At 43.2% G+C, this 27766-nt stretch overlaps 1 protein-coding gene across 1 annotated transcript in view; it reads right to left on the minus strand.

Moving 5' to 3' along the window:
* Nucleotides 1–27766, minus strand: part of NSMCE4A (NSE4A component of SMC5/6 complex) — a 107603-nt gene that overhangs the window by 50732 nt on the left and 29105 nt on the right. Inside the window, exons 4-5 of the mRNA XM_078643945.1 lie at nt 12725–12891; nt 9894–9993 (exon numbers count right to left, since the gene is read on the minus strand). Coding sequence (XP_078500071.1) covers nt 9894–9993; nt 12725–12891 — 267 coding nt within the window. The remainder of the gene's footprint in view (nt 1–9893; nt 9994–12724; nt 12892–27766) is intronic.

The raw sequence follows: 27766 nt of genomic DNA on the forward strand, positions 1-27766 counted from the left end.
GTTAATCGACCCTGTGACTGATTCCACTGACTTTCTAAGCATTCCTGTAGAGGATGCATGTGTAGTCTTGTGTGAGGCACTATTGTGATGCTTGACGCCATCATTCCTACCAGTTGCATAAAAGTTTTGTCTGTAAAGGTTTGATTGGCTTGAAACGGTAATAACAGAGTTTGAATATTGCGAATTCTGGCTGCACTGGGAGGTATGAGTTTTAAGAGTCGCTCCCAGATAAGATTGTATTTGTAAAGGCTGTAGATGAAACCTTTTCATATTCACTGTGAAGTCCAATCGGAGGAGTATGTTTAGAGTGTTCCGAGTGTGTTTTAGACACTTTTGGTGTGTGCTGGCTTTGATTAGCCAGTCATCTAAGTAGGAGAAGATGTGAATATGTTGTCTTCTGGGATGAGCTGCCACTACAGCTAGACATTTGGTAAACACTCTGGGAGCTGTAGTTACCCCAGGAGTACCTTAAACTGAAGGTGTTTGCCTACTATCTGAAATCTGAGATATTTGCAATGAGTCAGATGGACAGGAATGTGAAAGTATGCGTCTTTTAAGTGTAGTGTGGACATAAAATCGCCTTGTAGAAGTGGACGCACCTGTTGGAGCGTTACTATATGGAAGTGTTCTGACAGTATGTATAGGTTTAACACTGAGATCCAAAATGAGTCTCAAGGAGCTGTCCTTTTTGGGGATTAGTAAGCAGAGAAAGTACACTCCTGAACCTTGGTTCTATGGCTACTTTTTCTAAGAGAGATTGCACTTCCTGTTTGAGTAACTGTAAGTGGTGTGACAACAGTTTGTGAGTGCGAGGTGGGATATTTGGAGGATTGGTGGTAAGCTCCAGGCAATAACCATGTTGGATAAGATCGATTACCCATTTGTCGGATGTCATGGATTGCCAAATGGGGAGAGATTGTTGAAGTCTTCCCCAACAGGTGTTAAATAATCGGGGGAAATGTTGCCAAGTCACTTTTTGTTAGAAGAAGGGGAGTTATGCGCTGTAGCCCCTCTACACCTACCTTTGGAATTAGTTTCCTCTATTTCCCCAGCTATAAAAACCTAAAGAGGGAGAGGATGGAGTATTGCCTTTATATGAGGAAGCATTTGGGTCAGAAGATGTTGTTTTGGTTCCTGCTCTATAAAAGGAGAGGCGAAAGGAGCCTTTATTTTATGGAGAATGGAGCGCTCCCATGAACTTTGTACGTCCGTGTCCTTTTTCATTTTTTCTAAAGCCTTATCGACTTCAGGACCAATCAGGTGTTTTTTGTCAAAAGGGGTGTTTAAAATTGCTGAACCTCAGGTTTAAACCCTGAAATCCTAAGCCATGCATGCCTTCTGAGGAGACTGCTGGTATTTATCTCCCTAGCCGCGGTGTCAGCGGCATCTAGAGCACATTTAATAGAAGAGTTAGAAATGAGTTCGCCTTCTTGAACTAACTCTTATGCTTTGCTTTTGTGTTCGTCTGAGAGATGTTGGAGCAGTTACTCCATATCATCCCAGTGTGCCCTATCGTACCTATCTAGCAGGCCCTGTGTGTTTGAGATGCATCACTGGTTACCAGCTGGGGCAGCCACTCGTTTCCTCAAAGCATCTATAAGCTTAGATTCTTTGTCTGGCGAGGTGCATCACCATATGTTTGTGAATTATCCCTTTTGCGAACAATGGACACTACTAGGGAATCAAGAGGTAATTGCCCTCAGATGAACACAGGGTCAGATGGAGAAGGTTTATATTTTTTATCGACTCTGGGAGTTTAAAATACGTGCTCACACAGGATCTTCGAAGAGGTCATCTGCATGCCTCATCATGCCCTTTAACATAGAGTGTGTTTGACTTGACTTGTGTTTGGACCTAAAGGTTTCAAATAAAACGTCTTCTTCTAAGGACTCTTTATGTATGGCCACCCAATGGTACTCTGCTGCTCTAGCAATAATTTCTTGATAGCCATGTTATCATATGGCGGTAATGGTTTTGCTGGGTAAAAGTCTGGGTCAGTATCCCCTGGAGGGTCAATGGTGTAATCATTCCATGCGTCTACAGCCAAATGCGTGTCTTCTTCATCAGTATCATCCCCTTGAGGCTGTGAATGTGGAGATCCCGGAGAAGTTATGTGTAAGGGGTCTGGTAACTTTGGAGAAGATGGAGGTGGAGGGGATTGAGGGGCAGGAAAAGCAAGGCTAGTAGCCATGTCCCTTTTTCTTTTCAGAGGAATTTTATCTGCAGGGTCCTCTGAAAGAAGTTTGTGTTTGACTGGTGTCTTGGCAGAAATATGTCCTGTATCAGGATAGATATAGAGCCTCTTTTGTTTAGGATCCAATTTAGCCTTGAGAACGTCTAAAATTGTTTTGGGAGGCTCAGGGAGGCGGTCTTTGGATTTCAGCGCCAAAAAAGTTTTGCTTTGGTGAGCAGAAGGTTTCGGCTTCGAGGCATGTTTTGGTTTCGGAGCGGAGGGTTTTGGCTCCGAACCAAATTTGCCCTTGGCACCGGAGTGTTTTGGCTCCGAATCAGATCGGTCTCTGGAACCAAAGGGTTTCGGATCCAAAGATGATTATGGCAGACTCAATCCTGAGCCGGAAGGCTTGACTGTTTGTTTCAGTGCCGAGCCAGGGCGTCGGGAACATTGTCTCTGTGCCGACCGTGGGCCGAAGGCAGAGGTGGTGCCGTAGCCATTATGCTTTTTAGAAAAAGTTTTGAGGGGCAAGGGGTCATTGGTACTAAGGCACCCTGTCCCGGAGGCACGTCTTCAGACTCCAAGTCAATCTTAAGTTCAGAATCTGGCTCTGGAACAGAGATGGCCTCTTCTTCTGCTGCGGACGCTTTGACGTCTTCATTCTCGGATTCTTAGCTGAAGATATCCGGAATGTGTGTTGAATGCTTTGATGTTGCATTTCTTGTCGTTAAGCCCAACGATCGCATGTAGTTTTTTTCGACCAAAACAACTTACAGGTGTCACAGTCTTCTTCCTAGTGGTCCGGTGAGAGGCACAAGTTATAAACTTGATGTAGATCAGTTCGAGGGTACTTAGCGCAGCACTGAGGACAGAATTGGAATGGAGTTCATTCCATTGGCGGAAAGGGTAGGCCGACGCGGCTAGGCCAGAGGGCCGCCCGATGCGTCCGATTGAAGGAAGAGTGTTTCCTGATCGATTCGATGACCGGGGAACAGAGAAAAGTGTTCGAGAACAATACAGTTGAGGACAGAGTGGATTGCGCACTGAGGGGAAACCGAAGAAGAGGTTAGAACCGGAGCGCAGCAATACACGTCTGAACCCGATGGTGGGAAAAAATAATCTAACAATGGAGTCAATGCCCATGCGCACTATCACCGAAAGGGGGGGAAGTCATCTTACCTTGTGACTGGAAAGACTTCTTCGAAGAAAAACAACTTACAAACATCCAGACCCAACACTAGATGGCAGGAGTATGCAAAGCTTGTGTATCTACAGTACACATGCCTCGAACTGTTTGTTTTGCTTTGATTGTTTATTGTGAAACCTATTTTATATTCCCACAATTTATTTCTCTTTTTTTGTTTTCATACACTTCTATGTAATTTCACAAACCTTGCCAAACTTTAACAAAAACAGAACTCAAACTGTGCAGAGGAAATCCTTTGTAACATCTGTATCCCATTACTACCATACTGAAAATAAACACAAGTAACCTTGCCTCCCCATTCAGTACCTGACTAGTGTTACAACTTCTGATATTTAATATTCCTAATACATTACCTTTAGTGTTAAGAAGTATTAGTTAGACAATTCCTCCTGTGACTGATCTTTACCTGCTTCACTACACACTTCTCAACCCATTTCAATTGGACTACCACTGATTTCACAGAGGCAGCCTTAGGAGTACTGAATGGTTGTATGACGGAACCACACATGCAATTATATTGCATGCCTTAACAACCGCGTTTTTACCACACAAGCCTTTACAACTAATTTTGTTGTAAATGCATGAATGATAAAGGCATATGGCGTGGTACATCTATACAGAATAGCTACATCTCACCTCCATTTTCCTCTTTCTGACCTCTCTGCTGCGTTCAGAACAGTTGACTATACAACTAATCACTCCACAACTCTGTATCACTGGCTCAACTCAGACTTCCACCAACTCTTTTCCATTCAATGGTACTAGCAGTTTAGAGTTTCCCAAAGGATCAGTCTGGCTCGCTCATCAGTTTTATCTACACAACTACTAGAGGACATCTCCACTCATTACTATGTTCATGACACACAATATTTTTTTCATAACACCTTTCACATCCATCTAAGCTCTAAACTACAACCTTTAGCTGTCTACAGTCATCAAACACTGAACGGACTTGTGCTCCTAAAAGAAACAACTCATTCAAGACCTCACATAGGCCCTTGGGACACCTGCCTATTCTGCACTTGTGTCAGAAACATAGGCATACAATTTATTAAAGTCACAAGACTGGATTCATGTATTGTTATCAATGCAAAAGCGGACAGATTTTAAAAGGCCAACGCACATGAATGTTATTTAGTGAGCCCTTTCCAGGCCAACAAAATAACAAAGTCATAATAACAGGTGATTACTTCAAAGATCTACTAGTGGGGCTTCCGAAGCATTTGGCCTTCCAACCTACATTCAATCAAGGTCGTCAACCATGCAAATATTTTCCCTGAAGATATTAAGCAGCTAGGTACTCAGCTATAAAGAGGATCAGTCACAAACCACCCACTTTAGTGTTAAAGGTATTATCGGCACATCAACAATCTGCCTCTTGACACCTGTGGCATTATCCTCCCCCGACACATCTGCATTGCTCAGCTAGCTATAATCTGTTACAAAACCATCCTAGTCATCATCAAAACACATGATCTTGAACCTGCTTGCATGTATCTTACTGAATGCTCTTCAACATCAAGTAACCTCCTTCAAACCGGCACTCAAAGTTTGCCTCAAGATCCACAGATTTTTCCCACTTCGTCATCTTTAAAAGCAGGCATTACCCTCAAACCCATGTAAATATGCTCTTCATGTGAACTGCTTCATATGTAAACACGCTCCGTGTGTGAAGTCTTTGTCCACGTACCCATTGCCAATTTCCACTCTATTGCAGCTGCTCATTTGCTAGACACCACCCCACTAACTATTGCCACATACAGCACTTTGTTCTTATGTGTGCACTTTCATTAGAAAGATTACTTACATAAATAAGCCAATAAAATTAAAAATTTGACCCATAACCAAGAAGTAAAATACCACACACAACATTATGATTTAGAAAAGGGCACAAACCATCTAAGTCGAATCTGGCATAAGTTGAAGGTAGTGACAGCTGGAAAACATTGGAAGTGGCAGGGCGCAAATACCTTTCTCAATTTCAGCCAAGCACAAGCGTGAATCCAGCGAGCCCAACTTTCCCTAGAATGGTTCCAGGGAGAGCATGAGCTGCCAGTAAGTAGCTCATAGCCGTGGAGCCATAGATTAATTCAGTGGGTATAGAGCTTAGTGCAACCTCTTCCTGTAACTTGCAGGAGCATCACTTGGCTTCAAAACCTTGAACCAAACCCAATGACAATACCCCACGCCACAAGAGAGCGCACAAGACAGAGCAAGTAGTGTGATGCTCCTACCTGGTGGCGATCCCAGGCATTTGTTACCACAAGTGCCATCTGGAAGTTGCCATGGAATGCAGGTTACCTCTAGCACAATAATGATCATTTCCGGGCAATAAAGGGCCACCTCTGGCATAATGGTTATCCTTCTCAGCATTTTGCAGGCAACCTCAGACAATCATGCCACTCCTATCATGAATTAACATCGGATTTATAATGCTGGCCATCCTTTCCAAAATGCAAGGTCCCTGGAATTAGGCTGTCATTTGCGACAATATGGTAACCATTTTTCATAGAAAGTGGGCACCCTTGTACCAACTGCGGCCATGCTTAGCTTTCTGGTGCGCAGCATTGACATACTGATTGAGGTCTTGGTATAATGCAGAACATCCATTTCATTACTGTGCATGGCCCCAGTACAACAGCGGCCTAACACTTTGGTAATTATCCCTGGCATATTGAGGGCATCCAACATATTTTACTATCCATACCAGGTATAATCGAGACCCACTTTAAACATGATGTGGCAAACCAGTGACCTAACAATGGTGGTATTGAAATATTGCGAACATATTTTGTACTGTAGTGTTAGGTCCCAGCACAATTATGGCCATGACATAATGGTAGTGATCCATGGCATATTGAGGGCAGCCTCATATTCTAGTTTCAAGTTTATTTCATTAATTTGATTTTGCCAAATTAGATTATGCAATAAAAGAAAGGAAGATGAATGAAGAGAGAAGATTGTAAAAAACCTAAAACGTTTTCTTAGTCTAAGAGATTGTAATACAGTCTCATACTCCAGCAATTAGTGAACTCTTCACAAAAAGTGAAGCGTAGGTCTATACGAAACATTGTCTCCATCATCTCATCAAAAAGTCTTACGGATTTCCCAAATCCACTACATAACCTTATGTCCACACATTTCATTATAAAACATGTTACTTGTTACACACTTCAACTCTCCAATACTCTTAAATAAGAGTGCAACAAGTATTTACACCCCTGAATAAGTGCATCACAAAATAAAATCACATGCAACAGAGACTGACTTTTTCCTTGACATAGAGAACATGTTGTTTAGGAGTTATTCTAGGTCTTCCACACACACTTTATCTCCTAGAAAGGGCAGCTGTCCTGGTCCTAGCTACATTTTCTACCACTTATTTTCTTGGGATTTGATATTGACAATGTATCATTTAGGTGGTCTAGGCATATTAACTATACGTTCATATTTTATGCACATTTACATTCAGAAGGATCACTTTTATGACTTTCTTCATTGCTCCTCGTCTGATTCTATTCTTCCTTGGTAAATAACCTAAATCTGACCATTATGTAGTTCATTTAATTTCGGAGAAAGATAAATTTCAATTTGGAATATCAGAATGCTCTGGAGTGCACTGCAAGATACGCTTTTGACGGTAGTCTACAGAGTGCCTTCTTTGCAGAGAGAATGTGATATCAGCAAGTTAAAACTCTTGCCTAACTTTTAAAACATGACAGGTCAGTCCTTATTCTAATCAAATAGCAAAGCTAGGTGTCCCATGACCTAGCATCACCCAATTCTTCCAAATCAACATTAACTGAGTTTGGATTTGTTAAGATCTTAAAGCTTTAACATTTCAGTCCCACAGAGTAACAGGCTAACAATTTCCGACCCATACTTTTCTTTCAGCATTTCAATAGATTTATAGCACAGACACACATCTCATTTGTTTAACGCTACTGCAACCACTCTACTCAATTAAATGCCAGTGTTAACATGATAGCTGAAGGAAAGATTAGTGAAAAACAATTTAGTTTATAATATGGACTACATTTTTCTAAGGTGTGAGTAAAATTAAGTAGGATGGTATGACACATACACTTTGAATTACATTCTGGTGCAACTAAGGGTGAAACACCATGCATTTTTTAAGACTTTGGTGGCATCAGAAACAGACTGAAAATAAGGGAGGTGCCAGAATGCAGCCTTTTACTAGCCCTTTCAGTGTCTGTTTTGTTTTTGAAAGTTCATGTCGATCCACAAGACAAATTTGTGCTTAAGAATCAGTGTGGAATTTAATTATAAGCCATAGCAAAGGTACAGGATGCCCCGTGCCAGCATCTTAATCCACAGGGCTTTCCTATCAAGTAAATCAAAGACCGTGGCTAGATCTACTTACTTTTGGGGTATTTTACCGGGAGTAATTTCAGGAATACAAATCTATATACCATTGAAAGATTAGTCCCAAAACTGGATTTCATTTTTGGTAATAGGGAAAACAACTCCTCAAGTTTGATTAGTAAGGGTTTGGTGTAGATTTTACCAGAAGTATCTGTGCATTCTATAGTTGTCAGGTTGACTTCAGTTCTGAAAAAAACTCCATTTTCAGAATTCTGGAATGGTGTTGTAGGATTCCACTGTATAGTGTTTCTAACACAGTTACCCAAAGTTCTGGCTGGAGCTTCACCATATTAGCCGAAATCCCACCAGACCTGTGTGCTCTAGAAGATTTTGAAGCTCTAATGAAAGCAGTCAGCTGGGGGACCCATGGGTTGATTTAGCAGGAGTATTTTGGTCTATTGCTCCCTCAATTACTAGGCTTTCTAGTAAAGTTCCTCTTGGATATTTTTTAGTTTGCATTTTGTTGTTAGGTACTCAACCCAGACTTTTTGCTCAGCTGGTAATGCACTTATCTTTTTTCTAGTGACTATGGCATCTATCTTTTTCCAAAAGCTTTAGAACTTTTGTCCCCTTAACACCATTATCAAGCCTGTTCACAATCTTTCTCAGTCCTTATTCTTAATATGTCTAAATGTACTTCTGTGCCGAATTCGGCATTTTATTACATCTAGTCCCTACAGTTAAGCGATAGTCTTGCTTTCATTTTATCCAAGTTCCGCTCGCTATTTTTTTTCCTCAGACTTGGCCCCTTGAAGTGTAGTATACATTATTGTGCACACCCTTGGCATTAATGGTGGCCCTGGCATCAAGGTGGCCATTCTCTAAATATTATAGGCATCCTTGGCATTAACGGTGGCCATCGGAGGAAGATTTTGTCAGTGACTGTAGTTAATGAAAATGACACTGAGGGGATTTAAAATTAAAAATACATATTTTGACCAAAAAAATGTGTTCTTTAGAAAATGATGAGTTTTGTTTGGTACAACTGAGCTTTTTTAAAACTGAAAATCAGTATGTAAAAGCTGTGTGTTTTTAATAAATTGATATAATGATGTTGTAGAAAAAATTAATGCATTCTCAACAAAATAAGTTAAACTGATTTTTTAATGGCAATTCTTGTGGAGGTGAGGAAACTTACTGTTGATGTAATTTCTTTGGTGTCAAGGGATAATTTGCAGCTTTATTTCCCCAAACTCAACACATATGTCGTTAAATATTCAAAGATTGGATGCCTGTCAGATCACGCATGCTGACCATTTGATCATGGTCTTATTTCTTTCTAAGAATGTTCTAAGCAGCAAGTCCATCATCTCTCACTTGCAAGGCTGTTATTACTACACAAATTGGCACATGCTAAAGTGAGAAAGAAGATGCAAATGCAAAGTTTTTCTGTTTTTGTAATTTCTTTCACCATTCATGATCAGTACGCAGTTCCTGAATAAGTGGCAATTATTTAGATCCACCTTGCACCTCAACTCGGACAGAAATAAATGCACTCACACTTGCACAATCACACATACTTCCTCACTTACACACAACAATGCTCTGCTTCCTACTTACCTGCTGAGCAACACTGATGACCCCCCAGGCTTGGCGATCTGAGGATATTCTTCAAATCCAGGGTTGCCACGGGTTGGCATCTTTCTCTCAGGGGCAGCAGCTAATAGCTGGTGATTGGAGAAAGGAGATTCGGAACAAGATACTACCTCAGCCAGATGGATCCTCACGCATGTGCTCTACTCTGTGCTCAGTAAAGGCTGAAGCATAGTGGCAAGCGGCATGATACACTTTTTACTCAGAATACTCAACATGGGCTGTCAAATAAAGGGTAGGGTGTTGCTTGAACTCCTATATAGTGGGGTCACCACTTATATAGGAACAAGGGAGCAGTAGATTTTGTTAATCCCCTTTAAGGGTCCGGAATGTATTTGCTGACCCTTAAAGGAGGTTCAAATAATCTTAGACAACAGATAATTTAATATTATCAAGATTTGACCTCTGAGGTTATGGCATTCAGGCAGGCCTCAGTCTGCTGCTGTTACTGACTGATGCAGCAGTACCTTCGGGAAAAAAAAAAAAGGTAGTTGAAAAGGAGATCTGATGAGACAGCCCCAGATTCAGTCCTACCTGTGCTGGCATGGCCCGTAGTTCCTCTGTGCTGTTCTTCTTTTTCTGTCTCTCTACCCTCTGCCGCACCACTGGGGGGTCCATTTTGAAAGTTCCCAACCTAGAGAGAAACACAAATGACTATGACTTTTTCAACTTACACGTATGGTGTTCAGTTTGAGCTGTCACCCAAGAACATTGATGGTATAGTCCAAAAACTATATACCAAAACAAACCCGTTCTGAGAGGCTTACCCATGAGAGTATAGGAAAATGGGGAATTGTGGGGGCATTTTGTAAGTGAGGTTTACATTAGCAGACCTTGTTGGCATCCGCTCAGGCTATAAAAGAGAATCAACACCTTCAATAAGAAACTATATTATACATTAAGACCAGTAAGGTATTGGTACTAATCCGAACAGTATTTTTTTTTTAGAAATTTTTAAATTGGTGTTGGAAAAACAGGGCTCGACTAATCCACTCGCCCGCTCGCATCTGCAAGGGAGAATTGAGGAGGACGAGCTATTTTTAGGTCCTACTCGCCCTTTCTGGTGAGTAGGAAGACAAAATAACTTTTGTCCTCCGTCTTTGAAAACGGAGCAAAAGTGACAAGATAACAAGATTTAAAGGCACTTTAATTGCTCACAAAGGGAATGAGCAATAAAGATGCCTTTAAATCTTGTTATCTTGTCAATTTTTCTCCGTTTTCAGAGACGGAGGTCAAGTAGGTTGCAGTTAGATCGAGGGGATTTTCCAAGGTACTAGACCTGCAGGACTAGTGCCATTTTTCGAGCCCTGAAAAATGATTTTGTTAGCATTAAACTGAGCCAATCTGTCAATCTGGCTTAGAAAGAGGGATATTTGGAAAGGCAGTCCACAGAGGCCCATGAACTCCTTTTCTTTGATCATCATCTACCCATATTTATTTAAAAAAATTAAAAAATCATATCAGATTGGCCGGATTTCTTTTCATCTCCTGTCTTATGTTTTGGGTTTGTGAAGTTTGATTGATCGAAAATTTGACAAAAGTGCGAGGGCATCCATTGTAGGACACAGGGATTTTGTACCCTTGTCCTGAAGAATAGAATTTAAACTGTTTTAAGATGACTGTGTCTTCTGATTTTCCCTAGCTCAGGTGGGGGTGGGCCAAAGATATTACTTTTTTTTTTTTTTAATGTAGATATTTTTGTAGTGAGATTTACAATTGACCTTACAACCTCAAATGAACAAAACATGAAAGCCATGTAGTTCGCAAAGGGCTGCCAAACAAGCAACACTGTCACACAACATACACCGTGGAATCACTCCGATAAATTCAGCCTTAACTTACCATGCCCTCAAACACAATATCACAGCATAATTACCTACCAGGATTGTGATTCACGTTAGGAGGACACTTTACTACTTCTTGACCACGCAATCCAGTGAAAAAAAAGAGAATGGAAAGGTCTTATGGCGCACCCACCCATACACAAGTGGAACTAAAAAGATCTTTCAGATCAAACACAATTTACTGCCCTGCTAATACACAATCCTAGACTAAATATCATAATATACTCTCTGCTAACCTCATAATCATGTGACAACATGCGCAAGAGATCGATGGCCTTCCCAGATTACTGCAAAAGGGAGCCCAATGCTATTGTAATGGTGGTTGTTAATATACAAATGCAATTAACATGAAAAAGTAGGATTATGTTTTGCTCCAAACACTCGTCTAAGGTCAGCCCACCCAGACCAGCTCACCAATCCCAAAATGTATTTTCTTGTACAAGGGCAACTATACTTCACAGTAAAAGTCGATCCTCTCACAAACTAGCTTCCAACATATCAGAAAACGCCCTTCACGGACTGTGATAATAATTAAAATATTTCACTTTCCCCAAACCCTAGATAGTTTCAAGAAAAGTACTAGGTGAGAGACAATGTAGTAAGTTGTGTGGCTCAACAAAACTTCTAACATTTATCGCAGGATTACAACACCACTAATAGAGAAGCAGTTTCCAACTGGGAAACGTCCCTCAGATGCATAGCCTGTGTCCAAATGGAAATCAATTTCAATTAAAAGTTTAAAAAATTGTTGCAAAACATTTTTATTCAAATTGTCGAAATCATCCTGATGATTCCATAAGTTAACCCCATAATTCATGTGATAACTTGCATTGGTAAAACATAATGTCACAAGGTCCAGGTCATCCCAATGCATTTTGGGCATAGTCAATGCCCTCCAACAGGGGGTATATCACTTAAAGCGGTTTCACGCCCAATCGTCTAGACTCGTTCCTGCACAATCAGCTAACTAAAGAAAAAAACTGGTGGGTTTCATTCACTGTTAATTAGTTCTGTCCAAGAACACAAATAAATGTATTGCGATTGGCCCGACTTCCTTCTCTAGAAGAAGCAATCCACCTCCTAAGTAAGCCTTTGTATATAACTCGTTTGCAAAAGGAAGTCATTTCATTTGCACTGTCTTTCTTGGCACTTACACCTGCCCATTACCCTCTTTAAAGGGAAACTGAAGAGAAAAGGCCTTCCATATGCAGTCAATATATTTTTCTATAGGAAGAGTTACTGATTCATTTTTAAAGTCTTTGTGGTGTAAAGAACAGATCCAGAATATGCAGGTGTGTCTAAATAAATAATTGTCTGATGACCTAAACTAAATTACTTTTTTTTTCTTAAATTGGAGTACAGGTGAATATTCCAAAAATAACAACCTATTTTCTGTAAAAGTTGGCCTGCAAATCAATATGCTCAATTTTAATCCGTTCGAGAGGAGGCTCTCCTTCAACACTATGCCCCACTTTGAGAGTCCCCTACTCTATGCAAACTCTTACCAAGCTGTGCACTCACATGTAGTGAAACGCTGGAGCCCTCCGGAAGTGCTTCTCCGCTTCTTTGCCCAGTTTCTGCCAAGCGTCACTCGGTAGAAATCCCCCTGATAAGCCTTCATCTTCACTGTCAGTTCCATCACCTCCGTTACCTCCACTTTCCAGGCGGTTCAGACCCATGAACTTCAACTTCAAATGAAAACAGGATGAGGAGAGAAATAAAAACATTTACACAGCGTAAGCCAATGGAGAAACCAAACTATTTGTTGCCAACTAAGAGTGCAAACACAGAAGTGAACAGACAGTTTTTCAGGCCTCTTTTTTTAGACTTCTGCATATTATTCAACAAGCAAGAATGGAGAACCCGGATATAATGCCGTAAATTAAAAGTATACGTCAATGGTTAATATATTCTATTTCACAAATTAAGTTACCCTTCAGGTCTTTGTCTAGGAGATTGAATTATTCATTGCATATTGGAGTGTCGCATTTTTGCCTGATAATCGACTACTATGAAAAAGGTATAGGTTTTGAATATTGTCATTTATTACTCTCTGGCCTTGATGATGCAGCATTTGCAGTTGTGAAGCATGTGCTGGCCCTTCTTCCTACGTAACAAAGAATTCAATGTGTGGCAAAATCAATTTCAATAAAAGAAGTAAATTAACTGAAGAATTGCAGAAGTTTCTACCTAAATAAGCATTGAAAATGCAATAGGTCTCGCCTTTGATTAAGTTAAAGCCATTTGCTTTGCTAATGGTATTGTACAGCAAAACAAATAGCTTTACCTTAATGAAAGGTGAGACCTATTGCAGTTTTCATGCAGAATGAACATGTCCTCAGCCAGACACCGTGTGCGATCTTGAGTGGAAACCTCTCTTCCTCCCTACAAAAATGCTTTATAGATTTGGGAAATGGCAAAGAAAATAGCAGTGCCGGGTTTTGAATGATGTTTAACTTTTTGTTGACTTGCCTGGGCTGATTTTTGAAAGCAAAAACAGAGGAGGCACAATGGCAGTGTTTTATTGTTATTGTTTTTTTAATTAAAAATGAAGAATTTCAAGAATTTCCCTTCCTGTCTCGGAACCTCTTAATAGCGTTTTAAATATTAAAATGTATATGTACTTATAAAAGACTCATTCAATTTAATTTCTCCTTGGCTTTTTCATATCTTTGTTTGCGTGTTTCACTGTAATTATCTCCTAAATCCAATTTCCATTACAAGGCTGCAATTAGAAAGAGTGATGATTATGGATCAACATTCTCGTGCACTACACTTGTACTTTGGATCTTCCCTTTATCTTGGAAGCTCTTCTCAGCCCCAATGTGATTCTGAGGGCGATGCATGTGCCAGTCACAGAAATTTACTGATGATTTTACATAAAAATTCCGATTTAAGCATCACACCTCTGCCCCCAATGCCCAGTATTTCTCCCTGGGAGCGCCGGGATCCCGGCGCATGCAGCCCTCCCTCTGTAGTTGATTTTAGGCATGTTCGCGCGGGCTCGGTTTACACGCAACACCGCATTAAGCCAGCAGTAATTTGCTCGCCCCGTTTGTTACTTCAGCGCGCGCTGGCTCCATTTACAGCTGCTCTCCTCGCTGGTGCTGTGATGTCCTGTCAGGTTTTACATCTCCCCCTAAATTCAATGTTTGGAATTGGCTACACTTCAGCGTGCCTGTAATGTGCGCACCGTGAAATGGCGTGAAATGCAATTGATTTATGAGCTGCAAAAATTGCATTTCGAGTGAGTATACAGACACAATAAACAAAACAATCATAAAATACTCAGATAAAACAAGTAGGTATGACTCATAGAAAGAGGATAGGTCCAGTGTGAGCAACATTTTGTGAAGACATGAAGGGAGCAGGGGGAGGAGTCTTATCAGTGCAGGGTGGCCAGTGGTTAATGTTTATAGTGTCTGAACTGCAATGTACGCCAAGTCTTGGTGGTGTGCCTTCAATGAGAAGGGACACAGAAACTTTTCAGTCATCACCACTTGCTCAGTTCTTTAAGCCTTAATGAAACTGCTATCAGCAATACCAGTACAGATCACCTTTAGTGAGCCCTGACATACTAGTGAGGTGAGATCTCCTTGTTGAGCATGATTGAGATAGAGAAAGTATAGGACACAGGAGCTGCGCCTCGTCGTTGGATGACAGTCACCCGCAGCCATAACTGGGGGAGAAGGGGGGGGCAATGTGACAGAAAGGGGACTCTGCCAAACACCTCAGGACCTGAGTGTGCGGCTGAGGCAATGCACAGGAGTGCCTCTCACTCATGGGGGGAGCCCTTGATCCATCTTGAGTTGTTAGTTTACAGATCCGAAATGGATTGGTACATTAGGTTTTTTTATACAAAGTTTTACTTAAACAGGAAAACAGGTGGGTTGAGAAAGAGGCTGAAGAAACGAAAGCAGCAGGCGCAGAGGCGCACTTCGGTATTTAAAGTAACAGGGGCGTGGGTGGGCCTAGGGTAAAAGTGGCAAAACATAACGTGGAGTCTGAAGGTGCAGGGAAGCACACATGGCGGAGAGAGCTACATGGGTGTGGATGGGGCAAAACAGTAGGCAACAGTAACATGGAGCTTTGGCGTGCAGAGAAGCACAGCGACGAGGAATAGTAATGCACACATGAAGTTTCTTTGAATGCTTCACGAAATGTGAAAGGAAAGAAGGAGTCAGAGTGCGAGAGCGCGCAAGCTAATTAGGCCATCGGAAAAGTGGATGAGAGCGCGCAAGTCCATTTAAAGTAAAAACAAAGATGGCATCAGGCTGTCCACATGAGCGTGCATTTTTTTGTCCCTCCGTAGGCCGTTGGAAAAGTGGACGAGAGCGTGAAAGTCCATATAAAGTAAAACAAAGATGGCGTTGGGCTGTCCACATGCACATGCATTTTTTTTGTCCCTACGTACGCGTGCACATCTTGAATGAATTACAAAAGGCCCTTGTATGGTGAGAGCAGCGCTGCGCGCTACTAACGCCAGACATGACCTAAAAAGAGAGACCTCAAACACGGTCTGTTTGTATTTTGTATAAGGTTGCTGCAGAGGAGTAGGCACAAATATATTTTTTGAGGTCTGAACTGTCTTATCCATAGAGCCTCTTCTCCTCAAATTACAGAAGTCCTGAAAATAAACACAATCACATTATCATTGTGCGTATTTTGCTTGTTCCAATTAAACTGATACCTTTTGGAAAATACATTTCAAGTGAAATACAGAGCATGCATTTCTCTAGAATTTTGTTGCAAGACATTCTGAAGCTTCAAACTTTACAGAATAAAGTAGCCCAATGGATGAAAGCTACATAGATTAGAACACAACTATGCCAGCTTTGAAAGAGCTTCATAGCCTCCCAGTGGATTAAATGCAAAATACTGTGTACCTTGTACAAGGACTACAATGTAACAGTCTCTAGCACTTACAGAACCTATACATTTGTAGGGAAATGCCAAATTGGTCACTCAAGCCAGAATCAACCTAAAAAAGCACACAGGTAGAACTATCAATGTATTGGGCTTTCAACTCTAGAACGCCTAGAACCCAATATATGAAGGAACTGCCCTGGCAGCATGTCTTCAAGAGAACTCTAAAGACCTGCCTCTTTGATGAGGCATGCTAAGCCCCTCAAATCAGCTCTCTGAACCCGAGACCAAAGCTCACTATCATAGGAATGGGTCACTAGTCCCTTGCAGTTGAACTGCTTCCTACAGATGTCTTTTTTTAGTTTAAATCTCTTTATTGACATTTGTATTTTAACATTCCAGTACAACAATATGTCAAAAACTACAGTTGCCAAACAAATACAGTGCAGAAAATCATTGAGGTGTCCCTCATAAAAATTCCAGTAGTGTACCATAGTGGTTATGGCATAGCAATAGTATCTACGGTTGTGAAACGCTTGAGAAGTAGTGCAAGCAAATGTGTAGATCAAGCACTACTTATCGCAATACCTAGAGGACATGTCTTTAAGGCTTTAAGGGGTCACAACGAGTTATGTAGGGGCCACCAAGAGACTCAGAAAGCATGCCTCCTTGATGCGCAAGGTTCACTCTGCTACCCATGCCTGTCTGCATACTGCTTTGTTTTGGCATTTTCACTTTTAGGCTTACAGTGTCTTAAAGTTTCTCTAAATATTCTCTAAAGTGACATGCACACAGTGCATAAAACACACCTCAGAAGCAGCTGTGTATCATTTGAGTTGATACTTTACGTCAATTTGCATTATAAAAATCCATTTAAACTGATGTTGCGGTTTGCTCCTGATGCACTGGAAAGGGTGTGGATGGATTTACAATTCCTGCTCAATTGTGTTTGGAGGAATAGCGAATGATGGCATCGCAACTTCTAAATCTTGCTGCCTGCCACAAAACCACAGATCCCTCGGTGTTTCCTGCTTTGTCTTTCCTCCTACTGCATGACCGCCTTATTCCACAAATTCAGGGATGGGAATGGGGAAAACATATTTAACTCCGCTGTAATGTGTCTATGACCCTAGATTTTTATCACAGTTTTCCTACTTTCTCATTGACTAGGATGCAATAATATAATTTTCCACCTTTGACGGGTGTTTAGTTTCTATTGAATATTTTTTTAGCAGTCGTGTCTTTCATTCTAAGAAATCTGTAAACATTTGACCTACGGAATCGTAACTAAGGAAGAAAGGAGAAAAAGCAAAGAGGAAATGGGGAAGAGGGCATGCAATTGGAAGTGACTAGCACTCCTGCACCTCAGACTTTTGTGCGAGAAATAATTAAACAGGTGATTAATGTGGCTGTTTGTGGAATTGCCAGCGTGTGGCAGAGGCCAATGACTGGCTAAAGTATTTTCTTCCATCCTCTGGACTTGCGCAGCTTTGCGTGCTACATAAGATGGCTATCTAGATCTGGGTAAATTGCGTGCTGATTTTCATTGTCTACATGAGTTGGTCAATCGCGTTCAAGACGCTTTGAAGGATGAAAAAAAAAAAAATAGAGGGCCTCTGCTTTTCTGCCCTGGAAACCTTTCGTCCTTAATACCATGGGTATGTCGGACGGCCCCCAGCCGTCCGACTTCAGTGGGCATGTGGGCAGGACGGCCGTGGGCCGTCCCAAACACATCTACTCATTAATTCCCCATCACCGCTGCAGAATTTATATGGATTCATGTAAAAAACAGAACATATAACACAGTATGAAGGAATGAGTGAGATCTGAGATAATGTAATTAAAAAATACTCTAAAGAATTATGAAAATTGTTAAGTGTCATCTATCAAAGGAATTGTGCTAAATTATTATATACAGTCTCAAGAATGGTTGGGCACCTTATGTAGAAACCTTCCTTTGAGTACCTAACTGTTGCAGTTGGAGGGCAGGGGCTTCAATTACGAGATAAGTTAATTATTTTACATTAGGCTGTTAGGTTACAGCCACAGCCTTATAGCTAGTTTTAGGGCTTCATCCTCCCTTCAACTATAATCAACTCCCTAACTTCACCCTGCACAGACACAAACATTTCACACATGGTCACAGTCTCACAGAATGCCCACTCAGACCATGCATGCACTGATAAACCACATCATCACACTAAGCATTGGTCTTTTAGCTAAAAAGTAACATTTTGGTGCAGCTTAAAATAATCTCTACTGATAAGTCATTACAACAACGGAGTCTTTTTAACACAAGCTGGAGAAGAGAGCATCTTTCTGTGTAAGAGTAAAATTGTCACTCCTGACAACTCAGTGCAGAGAAACATAAAGGACATAACAGGGCCTCACCTGTTCATGGCACGGCACATGGCACTCCACTTAAGTCAAACGAAACCCTAGCTCAAGCATTGGACTCCGGAAGAGAAGTGCCAAACACTGGGTTTCCTTTCTCAGTGTCTTCACACAAATTTAGCTGCTGCTTGCATTGTTTTGGTAAATGAACATCTTGTTTTTCAAAGGAGTGTTAATGTTGTCCCTTTAACAGTTCGATGCTTAGATCAGCATTTGAAAGGCTACATCTGCCCGGTCACCCACTAGACTGTTTCACCCTTGATTGCCTACAAGAAAAAAGGCAGGAAATCAGATAGCTAGCAATTTGGCATTTGTGACCATTAAACATTTTTTTTTACATGAACTAATCCCTTTTTAGGAGTCTAAAAAGATTTTTCTACTACAAAAATGGGACTACGAATGGATACAGATTCAGTAACTGGAAGGAGCGTGTTGAATGGTGTCCCTTCCAAACACCAAATCAGTATCTAATGTATTGATGTTTCTGTTTGAAAAACATTGGTATTTTACAGACACCTCATAGGAGGTGGTAATGCACTTGCAATAGGGAAGGGGGTCCCTTTTGAACCCTTTCCCTTTGTGGTAGGCAGGCTAAGACCAGTGAGCTAGCACACTAGTAGTTGGTAGGTTTTATGGGGACACTTCTAAGGTGCCCTCTGGGAGCATGTATTCAATCAATAAATAAGTATTTGTTAAGCACGACTACTCACACGCAAGGGTCTCAAGGTGCTAGGGGTTGGGGGCAGCCTATTAATAAATTAATCACTGGAATCAATGTGGGCTTATTAGTATCAGATGTTTGATACCAAACATCCCTGTCTTCAGTGGAGCCATCATGGGGAACTAATGTTCACCAGTGTCCAGCACATGTACTTAAAATGGCTTCCCTGATGACTTGTACTGGCAGCAATAGAACTGACCAGCTCGTGGGCATATCAGCACATGCAGATTTGTCCCCATAAGTAGTATAGTGCATCCTGCCTTAGGGCTGTAAGGCATGCTGTAGGGGTGGCTTACTTCTACCTCATGCATTGTCTGTGGACATGGCACACAGGAATGTGTGCTATGTCATGTTTTCACTTTTGTCTGCACCAAGGCACGCAGTCTGCAGTGGCAGTCTGTTTGGGGAGGGGTCCCTTAGGGTGGCACAATTTGTACTGCAGGCCTTAAGGACCCTCTTTAGCCTTCTTGCCTTAGGTACCAAGGGTACCATTTACTAGGGACTTACAGGGAGTGCCAAAGATATTGTCAACGGAATCAACAATTGTACACTTTTGAGAAAGAGATCTGGCACTGGGGACCTGGTTAGCAGGAACCCAGTGTACTTCCAGTCAAAATCACATCAAATACGAGGCAAAAAGTGAGGGTGACCAAGTTAGAAAGGGGCACTTTCCTACACCACCTATTCTCCCCCCCCCGTTCCCCCTTCTCTTACTTCCTCCTCGCTACCAATCCCAGCTCTCTCGGGACCACAGGCTAGCACAAAACATTTGCCACACTAATTAGAGGTACTTTTTAGGTCTCGGCCTGCGTAGGCTGCGCTTGCGCAGTCTCGCCGGCGAGATCTTATGTTTTAGAGTGTGGGGCTTGAACCCACCCCTTTTCTCCATTGGCTGGCTTCCTAAATGGAGGCCAGCCATTGGAGAAGAGGGGCGTCTGTCCGTTTAAGCCCAGTCTTTCTGGGATTTGGGTGCATGTTTTTTCATGTTCTTTTTCTCCTCTTCCCATTGGCTGGAATTTTACATTCCAGCCAATGGGAAGAGGAGAGAAAGAAAAACATGCCCCCAAATCCAAAAATGACGCTGCATTTCTCTGAGGCATTTCTGCTTCACCTCGGAGAAAGACGGTTGTGGTGTTATGGCATGGTCCACTTTCCTGCAGGAGCTACCGAGGGTAAGTATCTGCCCTCTAGTGATGCTTGTTTGTACTGTGGTGTTAAGTTATATATGTCTCTGTGGGCTTCCTTTTGACTTTTGTTAACCACTCTTTGTGAACCTATACGTCACCCAGTCTTTGATCGACCGACAACAGCAAATGTGTTCCCAAGGTGTGCAGTTTTGCTGTTCTCCTGTGCGATCTATGTTAATATAGTTTTACGTTTAACGAGGGGGGGGGGGGTGATCTATTCCAAATTTAAATTTACATAGAATTAATCTAAATGAAACTTATTTTTTTATAAGGGTCACCCTAACCTGCACTTACCCTTTGACCAGCTCCCTCCCTCCCACTCCGTGGCAGCCCATCTCGCTCCCTCGCTCCCTCCCTCCCTCTCCCGCTCCTCAGGCCGGCCGCCATGTTACTGGGGAGATTGTAACTGCAGCTCTGAGGGGGACCTGCTGTCGCTGTCCTTCCTGCGGAGCTGGGAGCGCACCATGCACCGGAGAGGGCAGTGAAAGGAGGAGGGGCAGGAGGCGGGTAGGAAGGTGCAGCAGCCCTGGGAGCAGCGAGTGCAGCACGCGTCCCTCTGTCCTGCAGGGCCCGAGCCGGCGCGGAGTCTCTCCTGGTCGCTGGCGCCGGGGCCAGGCACAGTTTATCACTGTTTGTGTGGATTGTTGTTTGGCCTCTTGGCGCTGGCCGGGCGGCGCTGCCAGGGAAGGCTGCGCTGAGATTTCCCCGGTCTGCCGCTGAACTGGATCCAATGAGCTGACAGCCACGTCCGCCCGCGCAGCGCCTTCCCGCGCCCCGGGTGCTGGCTCGGCCGAGCTTTCCCTTTTCATTTCCTGGATTGCGATCGCTGTGATTGCCCCGCACGCAGGATCCCAGGGAGGAGGAACTTATGTGACCCCCGGCCCGCACCTTGGATAACGCACGTAAGCTCTCCCTTAACCCCGTGCCCCCTTGTTGAGTGCTCGCTTTTCTTGCCTCTGTTCCCTCGCTGTGATTCTGCCCTCTGTTCCCTCGCTGCGATTCTGCCCTCTGTTCCCTCGTTGGGATTGTTTTTCTGCCCTCTGTTCCCACGTTGTTTTTCTGCCCTCTGTCTGAATGTATGTGTGGCTGTGTGTGTGGCTGTGTGTGTGTGGGGGGGGGGCTCTGTGTGTGTGTGCGTGTGTGTGGCTCTGTGTGTGTGTGTGTGTGTGTGTGTGTGTGGCTCTGTGTGTGTGGCTAGCTTTTTTTGAAGGTGGCTCTATGTGTGGGTGACTCGGTCTGTGTGAGGTTGGCTGTGTGTGTGTGTAGGTGGCTCTGTGTATGTGGCTGTGTGTGTGGCTCTATGTGAATGACTGTGTGGGTGGCTCTGTATGTGTGTGTGGGTGGCTCTGTATGTGTGTGTGTGTGGCTGTGTGTGTGTGTGTGTGCAAATGCAAAAGGTCTCGCATTTGCGAGCGATTAAGCTATTGGCATTGTAAATGACAATGCCATTTATTTAAATGTTTTAAAAACAAAAACATAAATAAAAATAATGTCATGAGCAATGCCAAAAGCTCTAACTTTAACAATGCCGAGACTATTGCATTGTAAATGCTTGTTTCTGTTCTACACACTGAAGTAATGGGGTCATGTTTGCTGCTTGCACTGGAAATATGGCACCCTCACTGGTGTAGCCTAGGTATACACTTAGTATTCTCTTCTCAAAAAACTGCCTGCCTCTCTCTCTACTAAGACTCATAGCTGCCATCTTGAACTAATTCATCATGTATCCATCTTGCTCTTCTTAAATGAGTCATCCTCATTCCTCCTCCCTTTCTCTACCTCACATAAAGTAATCGTACACTTCCCATTCGCACAAACCCATTTCTGTCCATCCCAATACCCTGCCCTCCCCATCCTTCTCACTCCCCTCAAGCTCACCAAAAACACATAATGTACTTCCTGACAGTTGTCCCATTGTCATTTTTCATGTTTCTTTATTACATCTTCGTATCACGTTTTCTAGTTTCAACACCTTCTCTCAAAGATCCTTTCTGTCCTGCACACTCCTCGGACATTTCCATTATCACACAAATGCACTCATACTCTCCTCTCAATTAAATGCTCCTCTCGAAAACACCTGTTACCTTCCATCAAGGCTGCCTTTATCTTGCAAAGCTCACTTACTTACCCTTCCTACACACTTAACTTCCCTTACATTACTCCTTACCTTTCTAACCACCAAGTTCACAGGTTTACTCTCCTTCAGACAGACAGACAGACACAGAAAGACACACACACACACACACACACAGCAGTGTTTCCTATATTCCCCATCATCAGTGTAAATGTTGAATGAATATGCTGGTGAAAAAAAGCTGTGTTCCCCAATCAATAAATAGTGACTTACTGAAGCCAGTTGGTTTGGGACACCTCCAGTTCGGAGAGCCTGTGTGCCATGTAGAACAAGTATTTGCAATGCAATAGGTCTCGCATTTATGCAAATTTAAGCTATTGGCATTGTAAATGGCAATGACCTTTATTTATGTTTTAAAAACCCAAAACATAAATAAAAGACATTGTGATTTACAATGCCAATAGCTCAAACTCACGTAAATGAGAGACCTGGTGCATTGTAAATGCTTGTTTATTTTTTATATATAAATTAAGCTCTGAAAAACGCCACAGCTGCACAATCGCATAATTCCAGTGGCCCCGACATTAACTGGCTCCAAAGCTCACGGCTCCTCAAACATATTCTAGATCTCAGATGCATCGTATGGACATGTGCCATGACGTACCACTGGGAGAGGTTAGAGGTTTTGTTCTGTGCTCTCCCCTTTAGCTATTTTGGTGCATTGGTGAGGCTGGAGGTCAAGACAGGGGCATTACGAATGACTTGAAGTCTCACGGCACAGACGGGGACTCCAGTTTTATCCATGCTGACTGGATGAGGCCAGCCCTTCCATCATCTTCCGCCACACAAGCTTCCATCACTGACTTTCACACATCGCACAACAACCCCCAGTAACAGAGTCCACGCCCTGTGTACACGTAATGTCCTCCAAACCAGGGACCACCACACTTTCAAATACTCCTGGAGTGCACCAAATGTATACAGGTATAATGATTCGCATGGCGCTACATACAAGCTGCCGATAATGGACTACTGGGTGCCCAGGGTCAAGCTCAAAATGGAGTCACAGCAGACGAAAAGATGAAAACAATGGCATTGTCCGCCACAATGACGGCAGCAGCTGCCCACCAGGCAGATTAGTAAGATAGCTCAGTGGGTTGCTGTTGCAGAAATCTGCCTGATGCTTACTACTTCCAGTTCCTTTGGGGCCACTTAGTGCTTTATCTTTCAGAGGTCGATGAAACGAATTACTGTAAATAGTGTAGCAGGACCAGCTTATCTGCGCCTTGCACCAGCCAAGCAAGGATGTGCTTTTTTTTGGCTAAGATTAGAAGTGTCCCTTTGGACCTTGTTAATGTTCTTGTTACACTCACTTTTCACGGATTCAATAATTGTCTTATTGACTTTCTCGATAGCGGCCTTTGCTTGAGAAATTACAGTGCCCTCATTAGTTTTCCTTTCCAATCCGGCAATTATTTCAATTTCTTTATTACTATGCTCAAAAGTTGAATCAATTCCCAACACTAACCAGTTATTTTTTTCTGCTTTATTTGTATTTAATAATTGTGTCCCAGTATCTTTATTGCCTTTTTGAACTAAAACGAGGCATATCCACCCATCACTGTCTCTTTTATTGGAGATGGGGCAGTGGGGGGGCAGGGGGGGGGCAACTCCCAGTCTGGCAGCTTCATCGGAGGTCCACAAAAGGATGCCCGTCAAGGCTATAGCACATGGACACAAAGTGTTCTTCTGATTGCATGAAAGTCTGCCTACTGGTGCCTTGGCGCAGCCTCCCGGGGAAGGGAAGTGGTGCCTTCTGGTCTGAGGTTGATGAAGACTCAGACCTGGGACCTCTCACTTCTCTTTGTCCTTCCTTGCATTCTGCCAATTCTAAAAAGAGGCGACTCAGTGATGCTCAGAACCAGGTGAAGTTACTGGAGCGTAGCCGGTACCCTCTCCCTCCTGAACACATGGTACCGGGAGACCCTGTAAGGAGGCATAGGGCCAGCAGGTCTCAAGGGTGAACCCTATGCAGGAAACTGAGGATCAGAGATCCTCCAAACTTTAGCCTCACATAGGGTAAGCAGTAGCCCACCACCACCCAGACCAGACAACCCAGGTGAAGGGCGCAGAGGTGCATGTGTGTTACCAGGCTCTACTGCAGCCAGCATCAATTCTCTTCTCTTGATGCCAGACAAGAGGTTCAAGGGGAGCAGAGGGGCTGCAGATCTGCCTCGTGGGTGGAATACGCCTCCCGCAGGAGTGCCTCACAAGCTGCACAAGTGAAAAGACATGCAGAAATCAAAAGCATCTGGCCCTGCGGGATCCAGCATCGATCAGGACTCCTGCAGACTCAGAGCTGGGGGCATAGTTAAGTGAGCTGAACATTTGCCAGGTGAACAAAGCGGTGGCCGACAGCCTACAAATTAAATTCTCAGTAGGGCTGACTCAGTGTTCCATCCTCTCGATGGTCTGTAAATTAAGTAATGTATTATTTACAGTGCTTAGAAACTGCAGCTGTATGGTATGAGGTTCTATACTAAAACAAGCATTTGCAATGCTATAGGACTTGCATTTACGCGAGACCTATTGCATTACAAACGGGAGTACGAGTGGGTGGGCAGGGGTGCGAGAAGGCACGGACAACGTGAGTGCGGGGAGGGGGAAGAAGGCACGGCAACAGGAGTGCGGGCGGTAGGGGAGCGAGAAGGCACGGCAACAGGAGTGCAGGCGGGAGGGGGGGGGGGAATAGTCCTTTAAATAACTCGTACCATACAGTGTAACATTTGAAGTAAAGGGGCCGGTAGCCATGGGAGGGTACAATTGATGACATGGCATAATAAGGCGGGACTAACAAGCCTCAATCAATAAGAAGACAGAATTTACGAAGGACAAACACAGTAGCCAATGAAAAATATGGGCTGACAGTAAGAGCAGCTTGTCTACCCATACTCTACTACTGCATGGCTCGCAGAGGAAGCAGCGCATGTGCGCTGCCGCTACAGCTCTACCTAAAAGCGTATCCCAACTGTACAGGCATTTCCATATTATTCAGGTAACCCTTGGCCGTAAAGAACTTCTGATGGAACATATCTAGAATTGGGCAAGCCAGAAAATGTATGGGAAGAGTCAAGACAGGGGCTCAACTTGGTTCAAAGAACCAACACAAAAACTGAGCTAAAACAATAAATAACTCTGCATGTCGACCCATGTGGAGATATCTAGCTGTAATGGTAAAGAACATACCAGATCTAGCAAGTTTGGGGGACTGGTGGGTGAGGGAAGAAGGGGTGTTTTACAGGCTTTAAGTGACAGCTGATCCACAAGACTCTTCTCAGCAGGAGCCAGTTTAAGATGTTCAGTGGGAAGCAGGCACGGTCACCAACCTCCCTGCCTAATCTCCCTCAGGGATCAGTCTGCGCTCCAATGTGCTTCTTGAGGCAAGGAAGGAATTTTTTTGCTGAGCAGCAAAACTGATCTAAACGTCGGACAGCAGTACACACCAGAGGGCACTGTGAAATTTAAACAACAAACTAAGGGAATATTTCTGTGTAAACATTTAATAATTCATTATTCAGTGGTTACAAAGGAATATGGTGCTTACAGCAAGGACGACAGCTGGATCTGCACTGGAGGGGGAAAGGAGGGGAGTGGCTATTGGGCATGGTGCCCAAGTCTGGTGTCAGCAACAATCTAATTAACCTGCGGAGTCATAGTCGTACGGTCCAGTAGTGTCTCCAGGCACTGCTCAGGCAAGACCCTTACCTCGACAGAGTTAACCTGAGCTATTACTGTAGCATCAGACATTAGGGATCCCTATTATGCGGTACAGATGGGCAGCAGAACGGCAAGCTTCTCTAACTTATAAAATATACATCACAGGCAGAAATGCCAACTCCTTTCTCACACTTAACAGCTACATATTAGCCAGCAGCACTGTATGTGTCAAAGCTCCAACACACTGAACGGAAATGTTTGTTAGACCCCACCTAAACAGAGTGTGTTACTGGAATGCTCTGGTTTCTATCTCTTGAGGAAAAATTAATGGGCAGAGGGGGTAAAGTGCTTCCTTTCTTGCCCCTCCCTCTTGTAAATGTGATATTCTCCAAACCTGCCTGGGAGTAGCAGAGGAGGGGCTGGCCAGCACCACAGGCTTTTTGCACTTTGAGAACATGGGTAATCAAAGGGCAAAAAGCCTGCAGTACTCGCCACCTCACACTGTAGGCAGCACAGGGGAGCATGAAGGTATCTGTGCATTGAAGATTGGTGGGCTTGCAGACGAAGGCCAAGTGGGGACATCGCATCTATTCTGTGGTTTATTTTCATTTTGAAAAGTTAAACGGTTATGTTTAATAACGGTGTTAGCTTTCACAGGGGGAGCAGATGAAAGACACACTACCGCAACCCCAACCCAAACGTATTTTTATTCTGCCAAAAACAAAATCAAGCGCTGACAAAATCAATAGCTCTCGCCTTTGGGACATATTGGCTTTGCAAAGGTCTTTTAACCAAGAAGATTACAGGTAGTTTTATTTGAAGTTCACCACAAACAGGAACCCATCCACTCCATCTCAACCACTCATCAGTTGCAGCTTCAATCTAAATATTCCAGATACCTAGCAACCAATACAGTGAGTTCCACATACTGAGCATACCAAACAATGGCAGTGATCAGGTTTGTTTCATTTGCGCTGGATTATGCTTCAGAAGCAATGATATAGAATGGTTGAATTTCACTTAGGGAAGTATTCTTGGGTGATTGCATTTAAGCTCTGAATTGGCTGTGAAAATAAGCCAATACGCTATGCATAGACAACGTAATCTTCTCCTAGAGGTGTATGCGCAGTCTAAGGTGACCACCTGTCTGTAATTTGCACAGCCTGTACATAAATTTGCCCTAATGTCCATGACTGATGTTTCAATAGAAGGCATTGGTCCGAATTTTAGCATTTCTTCTGACAGTTGAGATGCCTCAGGCAAGAAAGAGCGGTACAAAAGGGGGTGGTGATGGACGGAGCATCTGAACCAATCAAACACTCACACCCAGTTAAAAGATCTGGGTTTAATCCATCACCGTTCTTTAGCCCACTCTGCCACCTCAATTCAGACATGGCCATATGCAAATCAGTCTGACCCTGTGCCTCATGGGAACAGTCCAGCCCGAACTGCCAAGTCATGCCTTCCCTGGACCGGAAACAAGCTTCCCGTCTTCAGCCAGGCTTGCTTGAATCCAGTGGCAAAGTGAGCAAGGGACTCACGTCTGAGCATACCCTGCCAACTTATGGCGAACAAAGCAGTACAAAAGGGGGTGGTAATGGACG

This window comes from Lissotriton helveticus, chromosome 5_1 (assembly GCF_964261635.1).
Source record: "Lissotriton helveticus chromosome 5_1, aLisHel1.1, whole genome shotgun sequence".
NCBI lineage: Eukaryota > Metazoa > Chordata > Amphibia > Caudata > Salamandridae > Lissotriton > Lissotriton helveticus.